The sequence below is a fragment of the Tachypleus tridentatus genome, chromosome 9, assembly GCF_004210375.1.
Source record: "Tachypleus tridentatus isolate NWPU-2018 chromosome 9, ASM421037v1, whole genome shotgun sequence".
Taxonomy (NCBI): Eukaryota; Metazoa; Arthropoda; class Merostomata; order Xiphosura; family Limulidae; genus Tachypleus; species Tachypleus tridentatus.
Window position 1 is genome coordinate 6,286,825 of NC_134833.1, and position 8,567 is coordinate 6,295,391.

The window sequence follows — 8,567 nt, forward strand, 5'->3', positions numbered from 1 at the left end:
AGGCCAGTGATGGAGAGGTTTAGTACCTGACATTAATGTATAGAGTTTGCATCACCTCTAGAGAACTATCAGGTCAGTGATGGAGAGGTTCAGTACCTGACATTAATGTATAAAGTTTTTATCACCTCTAGAGAACTATCAGGTCAGTGATGGAGAGGTTCAGTACCTGACATTAATGTATAAAGTTTTCATCACCTCTAGAGAACTATCAGGTCAGTCATGAAGAGGGTGAGTACCTGACATTAATGTATAAAATTTTCATTATTTGTAGAAAACTATCAGGCCAGTGATGGAGAGGTTCTAGTATATGACATTACTGTATTAAACTTTCTTTATGTGTTTGAGTTTATCAATTGACTTGTTGTTATTTCTATCCACAGCCACAGAACATTTATATATTTTCTCTTTGATCTCTTATATAGGAAATTGTTTTATATTTGACACCGAGACTTTTAAAGTATCTTTTTAATCATGTTCTGTTGTTAATAGAGCCTAACTGTATTATGTGTAGCAGGGGTGGAAAGTTCCTTCCAAGCTCTCATCTGACCCTACTATAAAGTTCAAACCAGCCTGTCTGATGCTGAAGAAAGAAAACTGCTCAGTCTTTTATTGTGAAAAGGGGATTAATTACCAAAAAAAGAACAATATATTTCTGTTGATACTGGAGAAAACTCATTTAAAACAGTGGAGAAAGGAAGTACTCTTGAGAAGGAGACAGTGAAGCGAGAGACAGAGAACAGTGCCACTGAAGATAAGGAAGTAGTACATGAAAACAATGCCAGTAGTTCTTACGTCACTTCTGGAGATGTAAATCCAGTTGATGTTGCTAAAGAAAGACTTTTATTACTTGAAAGTGCCATTGAAAGACGTTACATAGGGCCACCTCTTGGTGTTGTGTGAGTTAAACAGTTATTATTATTACTTTATTGTAACTCTAAATCTAATAATATTTTACCTAATATAAGGTATTTATTATGTACAGTAATAATGAAGATATTAAGTAGTGAAAAGGTACTTGCATATTCTTGGACGTTACACTCCCTTTGTTTAGTGTTGTATGAGTTAAAGACATTATTACTTCCAGAAGCAGACACACACATAACACAAGATTTGTTAGAGTTTAATCTGGGCTTTCTGTGACAGTACTTATTAATTAATTTCTCAGTGTGGTTATTAATTTTCTGGGTATCAAATATAGCTTGACAGTAAAGTGGCTAAACATTTACCTTTAATTGAATAAAGCAATTCAAAATACAACAGTTTAGTTGTTTATGATTTGTACCATAGTGACTTTGTGTTTTTTCTTGTCTCAAACTTGAAGTTAAATGGAACAGTAAGTTCATATAAAGTTTTGTTATTGTCTCAAGATGTGAAACGTGGGACTCAAAGACTTGTGTATCCATGAAACGTAGGGCTCGAAGACTTGGGTACCTTTTTATTTCAAGACCTACATTACACTGACTGTTATTTCTTTAGAAGTTAGTACACGTATATTTGATACCTATTTTTGGATTGCCTTCAAAAGATCAGATTATTGAATTAGTTGCTTTATAGTGATTCCATTATCATACTTTTTTCCTCGTTAATGAGTACATCTTTGATGCATAACATATAATCACTTAAAGCTCTGATATATTTAGTCACCATTCACTTGTTGGTTTATCAACAGCACTGAGCTAAACTTGTCTTCACGGAACAGCTGCAACAGCTGTGTTTCTCCTCCTACGATGGCTGAGGAAAAGGAAGAAGAGCTCCCAAAAGGGTTACTTCGTTGGAGGGCGTCGGTCCAAAAGTGTCAGACTGCAGACCAATTAGCAATGTGCCTAAATATGCTAGAGGCGTGTATAGCATGGGACAGGTCCATCATGAGAGCTGTAAGTACAAGTCCACAAACAAAGCGATTTAACCTTCTGATTATTGACTTCTTTTTTATGTGCCATTTACTACAGGTGGGGTTCACATGTTACATTATTCTAAGTAGTTTTATATTGTTACTAGATAGGTGGTGTTAACTTGGATCGTTTCTATGTAAAGGACATTAGAAACTGTAAGCAGTAGGATTAATAGTATTATTTTTGTTGCCTTTTGTACTTGGAGATTATCAGGGATTGTACACAGAATTCATGGATTTACAATGAATCTGATGTATAAATAACTTAGAAAAATATACTTAAAAATCCAGAGTGGTTGTTTTAGTAATTCTAGGGTAAGTATAACTGTGATGTATTCTTAGTCGTGTTTTGTAGTAGCTTTGAAAATTATATAAAATAAAACATTTGTTATTCTTCTTCAAATTAATATCAATCCATATCTGAGTTGTTGATGAGACACCATAAATGTAGAGACTGTGTAACTGTGAGCCGTAGCAAATGGTCATCTTGATAACTACAGCTTAAATCTGCTTTTACTTTAGTGACCACTGACCATGTAAGAAGTATCTTTGAAATGAGAACTAATAGATACGTAAAAGAGCTTATACAATGTAGAGGACTTGAACAAAAGGTAAAAAAACTTAATGATTTTCTGCATCTTTCTTACTTAGAGCTGTCAGTTCTGTCATAGCGGTGCTAATGAGGAAATGTTGCTTCTTTGTGATGGTTGTGATAAAGGTTACCACACCTACTGTTTCAAGGTAAGTTATGTTAGTAGAATCATTTATTTTGACAACTACTAGTTGAGTAATTGAAAGCCATGTTTAGGGCATACCTTACCCAGGTTTTCAGGTAAAGATAAAAGAATGATCTTTTGGTCCATAAAGTAAACCTGTATAAGATACATATTAGAAGTTGAGCAATTCAAAATGTTCATTGTAGGGACATATTTTATTATTTTACAAATAATTATAAACGTTTTTGGAATAAGTCAAGGATTCTTAAGACTTTTTTTTAGACTCTTCTCAGGTGACAAACGAATAAAACAGAAAAATGTTATTATATAAAAGGCTCAAGAAATTCACATTCACAAAAACTCAAAACATCAATTTGTATTAATGTGAAGTTATTTATTAGTTGGTATTCAAAAGCAATAGTAATGATACTTGTCTTTTATGTCATTTATTTCTGTAATAATTTAATATGCTAATTATTACTTTCTGATACAGGTTAAAATGTTCTCTTTCTTGTATAAGTAACCATCTCACTATAATGGACATACTGTGTGTATATATATGTACTTTTGTAAATGTGATTGAAATCATAAAAAGTGTGGTGCCATCTATTGAATAGGATCACAAACAGAATTCATAAAAATATTTCACATTTTGTGTATGGGAAATTCAGACAGTTATAAAAAATAACTGGTATGCACAAAACGAGTATATGCATAAAATATACCGTTTGCTATATACTGTCTGAATTATAACGTTTATAACTGTTATGATTTCAATCATATATATTTCTCTACAAGTGGGTTTTCTCGACATCACTGGTATGTGCAACAATCATTTCTTTATCACAGAACATAATTTTAAATGAAAGTACCCTAATTACAACAAGAACATGAGTTTCACTAGAAATGTACATAAAGGTTTGATTATATCTTTATTGATGTAATTTTTAAATGTAGTAATGAGAACTGGAGATCTTAAACTGTTGTAATAATTTTTATTTTTTTTATATATTAAAGTCAAAATAATTTATGTATTCAGTAAAACCTGAATACTTTTCCAGTTCAATACTTTCCAGAAAAATTCGTTTATTCTTTTAGGGTTTTTTTTTTTCAGTTTTTCTAAATTTTTATTAATTCTATGGTTAGCAATAACCAGATATACAGCAGAATTTTTGGTAGTTGCTTTAATTGTAATATTATTTTGGTGCTGTAGGTTATTGAGAGGGAAATTTTCTATATTTTTTATTTTCTCACTCATCTCATCTTATGCTACAGTAGTTTAACAATGCCTTTATAATTTTTGTTTAGCCTAAAATGGAGACTATACCCGACGGGGACTGGTACTGCTACGAATGCCTGAACAAGGTGAGTGCTTGATTATTTTACTGTTGCCTGAACAAGGTGAGTGCTTGATTATTTTACTGTTTATAGAACAAGGTGAGTGCTTGATTATTTTACTGTTTATAGAACAAGGTGAGTGCTTGATTATTTTACTGTTGCCTGAACAAGGTGAGTGCTTGATTATTTTACTGTTTATATAAGGGACGTTTATTGTTTGGAAGATAGTACTGAAAACCAAAAAGATTTTTTATACATTTCGACTGCAATGATTAGCCAAGCTGAAAAACTTTTATGTTGTCAGTTTTCTATATTAATGCTTTTACCAAATTATATTTTACATATGTCTTGAAGGAGTAGTGATAACAAGGCTTAACTTGTTATCACTCATCTGGATCTGTGGTTTGGGAAAAAGCTTCCTAAAAATTGCTGTGAACTGAATTCTGTTAGTTTGTTTCATATGAAATGGCTGATTGAAAAGTTAAAAATTAAAATGTCGTATTTTTAACAAACATCAATTTTACTTATCAAATTATGTTCTATTTGCTGCAGTGATTTTCTCCATATGGGATACTAATGAAAATATCCTGTCTCTGAAAAACTATTGTTTTGGAGACAATAAACTCTTCAAAGGCTTCAACAATAGTCTCCTGATTCCTAAATGTATTCCAGAAAAACAGATAAAAATGCCTGAAAAGGTGATAATCAGTTGGAGATGTGTCAGGTGAGTATGATGGATGCTCCAAAATTCCATATTTCAATTCTCTCAACTTCAAGATAGTGATTTGTGAGGTATGGGATCTGACGTTATCTTGCAACAGCATCGATTTGTACCTGTTCGCCAGTGATGGTTATTTGTGGTTAATTTTTGATGTATTTTATTAATTTGTTGATGGTAAGATTGTGCTGCAATTGTTTTACCTGGTTGTGGAAAGGAGTAATGGATAATTCCCTCTGCAGACCACCATACTGTCATCATAACCTTTTTTTGGTGCAAAGGCAGTTTTGGCACATATCTTGTAGATTCACCTGCATCTAACCATTGTTCCGATCTCATCCAGTTGTCATATTGAATCTACTTCTTTGTCACAGGTAATGATTCACTTTAAGAATGACTCCCTCTGTTCTTGATCAGTTTCTGCCCATCTGTAGTCCCGGCTACATTTTTTCATAGTTTGAACTCATACAAACAAGTAGTTTGAATTCTTTTGAAGACATCATCTTGTATAGGGTTCCAAAGAAACACATAAAGCATTATAATACAACATGACATTACAGACATGGAAATCACAGCACTTATCAGTACTGAATATCATACAGTAAATTATTGTATCTAATGTATCCTAATTATAGTCACCCTTCAACCAAGTGGAAATCAGCCGTGTTATATGAAACAATCTTTTCATGTGTTGGGGAGAATAGTTTTTTAAAAATAATCATGAACTAAATTCTACCTTTTTATTTTATTAAGTTTTCATGTGTTTGGGGGATAACTTCCTAAAAATTCCTGTGAACTAAATATTTTTGTTTCTTTTAGGCCACAGGTGATAAGGTTTGTGTTCTTTGTGGTAAGAAGGGAAAACTAATAAGATGTGACATGTGTCCCAAAACCTACCACATTGACTGTTTAGACCCCCCACTACTAAGGTAAGAATTTATATTTCGTGTTAATTTGTTGTTATTTCTGTATGTACTGTGTATCTGCATGAGTCGTTATTTCTGTATGTAGTGTGTATCTGCACGAGTTGTTATTTCTGTATGTACTGTGTATCTGCACGAGTCGTTATTTCTGTATGTACTGTGTATCTGCACGAGTCGTTATTTCTGTATGTAGTGTGTATCTGCGCGAGTGCGTTATTTCTGTATGTAGTGTGTATCTGCGAAGTCGTTATTTCTGTATGTAGTGTGTATCTGCACGAGGTAGTCGTTATTTCTGTATGTAGTGTGTATCTGCGCAGTCGTTATTTCTGTATGTAGTGTGTATCTGCAGTGGTTCGTTTCTGTATGTAGTGTGTATCTGCAGAGTCGTTATTTCTGTATGTAGTGTGTATCTGCCTGCAGTGGGTTATTTCTGTATGTAAGTGTGTATCTGCATGCGTTAGTCGTTATTTCTGTATGGGTGTGTATCTGCAGCGAGTCGTTATTTCTGTATGTAGTGTGTATCTGCACGCAGTGCGTTATTTCTGTATGTAGTGTGTATCTGCGCAGTCGTTATTTCTGTATGTAGTGTGTATCTGCACGCAGTCGTTATTTCTGTATGTAGTGTGTATCTGCACGTGCGTCCGTTATTTCTGTATGTACCGTGTATATCTGCTTGCAGTAGTCGTTATTTCTGTATGTACCGTGTATCTGTAACGCAGTGTCGTTATTTCTGTATGTACCGTGTATCTGCGCGAGTGCGTCGTTATTTCTGTATGTACCCGTGTATCTGCTGCAGTGGTCGTGCGTTATTTCTGTATGTACCCGTTAGTATCTGCGCGCAGTGGCGTGCGTTATTTCTGTATGTACCCGTGTATCTGCCAGTCGTCGTTATTTCTGTATGTACCGTGTATCTGCGAGGTCGTCGTTATTTCTGTATGTACCGTGTATCTGCTGCGAGTGGAGTCGTTATTTCTGTATGTACCCGTGTATCTGCTGCGAGTCGTCGTTATTTCTGTATGTGTACCGTGTATCTGCACGAGTGCGTCGTTATTTCTGTATGTACCGTGTATCTGCGAATTTCGTCGTTATTTCTGTATGTAGGGTGTATCTGCACGAGGTGCGTCGTTATTTCTGTATGTATTGTGTATTTGCACGAGTCCTTAAAATGATGTTTCAGAGCTTTCTGTTTTATTCATTTCTTTCTAGACCACCAAAGGAAAATGGACATGTGTAAGCTGTAAATTTCAGGTAAGATACTTTACCCATTTGTATTTTTTGACATACTTAATGACTAGAACTTTTTGAAATAACATGAGAGGAGAGCTAGTTAGTAAGTTAGTACATTTGTTAGTTCAGTTTTGTGGCTACTAAGTCTGTGGTTAGACAAAGCAGCACGATATGACTAGAGTTAACAAATCAGTGAAACAATGAAAACATCTACTGTGAACTTTGACCTGTCATAGAGTCTTAGTTTAAAGTTAAGGAAGGAATTACAGCAGAAGTACTGAAACATTTTAGTTATCATTAAGTGGACTGAACTAATTTAAAAGAATCTGCCAACAATAGAAATCATTACAACAATAATTACAATAGAAACTTGATTGAAACTATTCAAACATTACTTATTACACTGCTATTGTTCTATCGTACACAACTGTTGTGTTCAGTAGACAATGAGGTAATTTCCAGAATAACATTTTTCTTTCACAGTTACTTTGAAGGCACCAGTTGGGTAGAATGGTTACCACTAGGCATTTTATTCCTGCTGGTTGGTTGTTTTTTGTTAAGGCTGTTAAAATTTAGAGTCATGCATCAACAATATTACAGGGAAAAACACAAATGATAAATTATTTTCAACTGTATTTATGATTAAAATTTTTCCACCTTTAAACAATGTTACTTTAGTGATGTATCATGATAAAGTTTTCTTTGCTATAGCTGAAGAAAACTAACAAGCCAAAACTATCGTTGAAAGAAAAGGACAGGGAAAAGGAGAAAGAAAGATCAAAAGAGGTGGCCAAATAGAAAACAAGACAGTAATTCAAACAAATCCAAGATAAACAACAAGAAGGAAAGGTCTAAACCACTGATCAACAAAGAACTTGCTGCTGCAAGGTAGGTAGTGAAGTGAAGCCCCTTAGTGGTATGTCTGTGGACTTACATTGCTACACACCAGGTTTCGATACCAGTGGTGGACAGAGTACAGATAGCCCTTTATGTAGCTTTGTGCTCAATAACAAATAAGAACAATAGTGGACTTAATGTTTGTGAAACACCAATAAAACTTTTAAAATGTCAAAGTAATATTTTGGTACAGATACATAAACCCAGTTATAATATAGCAACACCGAGAGTGTATTTTTGTAATTGAAAATTTCTAGACTGTACCCTACAAGATTTCTGGGGTGCAAGTTGTGTGTGGTGGTTTTTTTTTCTGTTTTTAATAATGGTTTTGATTTTGAAATTTTTTTTAATCTCACGACGTGGAGATTTGAGGATTTAAAGTATAATCTCTTTATTAACAGATTTCTTCTTGTGTGACACGTGACATTTTCTCTAGGCATCTTCTCTTTATTTTTTTCAATCACTCCTTGAAAAAGTATGAAATGAAACACATATTACTAACTATAAAATTGTCATTGCTCAGACAAACCATAACTTTTACAGTCTTTAATTTTGTTCAGTTACAGAACTATAGAATAGAACATCAGACCCCTCTTGTCACATCCTCTCTTTTAAGATTTGTTAATAGTTCTGTCTTACATTAAATTATATATTATCTATATCCAGTAGAAAGTCAAGTTTTCATCTATCAAATGATGTATACCATTGTATTCTGATCAGGTAATTTGTTAATAGTTCTGTCTTACATTAAATTATATATTATCTATATCCAGTAGAAAGTCAAGTTTTCATCTATCAAATGATGTATACCATTGTATTCTGATCAGGTAATTTGTTAATAGTTCTGTCTTACATTT

At 33.5% G+C, this 8,567-nt stretch overlaps 2 protein-coding genes and 1 long non-coding RNA gene across 4 annotated transcripts in view; all 3 read left to right on the forward strand.

Annotated features, from left to right (window-relative positions):
• Positions 1-5,592, forward strand: part of LOC143224710 (bromodomain adjacent to zinc finger domain protein 2B-like) — a 21,027-nt gene extending 15,435 nt beyond the window's left edge. The window contains exons 4-8 of one of the 2 annotated variants that reach the window (XM_076452923.1): positions 512-896; positions 1,670-1,874; positions 2,543-2,632; positions 3,916-3,972; positions 5,483-5,592. In XM_076452923.1, coding sequence (XP_076309038.1) covers positions 512-721 — 210 coding nt within the window. In that variant the 3' untranslated portion in view covers positions 722-896; positions 1,670-1,874; positions 2,543-2,632; positions 3,916-3,972; positions 5,483-5,592. The remainder of the gene's footprint in view (positions 1-511; positions 897-1,669; positions 1,875-2,542; positions 2,633-3,915; positions 3,973-5,482) is intronic. The other variant, XM_076452924.1, reaches the window with a different exon arrangement.
• Positions 1,728-5,596, forward strand: LOC143226977 (bromodomain adjacent to zinc finger domain protein 2B-like). The gene is made up of 5 exons (XM_076458527.1): positions 1,728-1,874; positions 2,543-2,632; positions 3,916-3,972; positions 4,969-5,037; positions 5,483-5,596. The coding sequence occupies exons 1-5, from the start codon at positions 1,728-1,730 to the stop codon at positions 5,594-5,596; spliced, it is 477 nt and encodes a 158-aa protein (XP_076314642.1).
• Positions 5,597-6,792: 1,196 nt separating this feature from the next.
• LOC143224711 (uncharacterized) lies at positions 6,793-7,565 on the forward strand. Its single transcript, XR_013013406.1, has 2 exons — positions 6,793-6,834; positions 7,525-7,565. It is a non-coding gene; the product is annotated as an uncharacterized LOC143224711 (long non-coding RNA).
• The last annotated feature ends 1,002 nt before the right edge of the window (positions 7,566-8,567 follow it).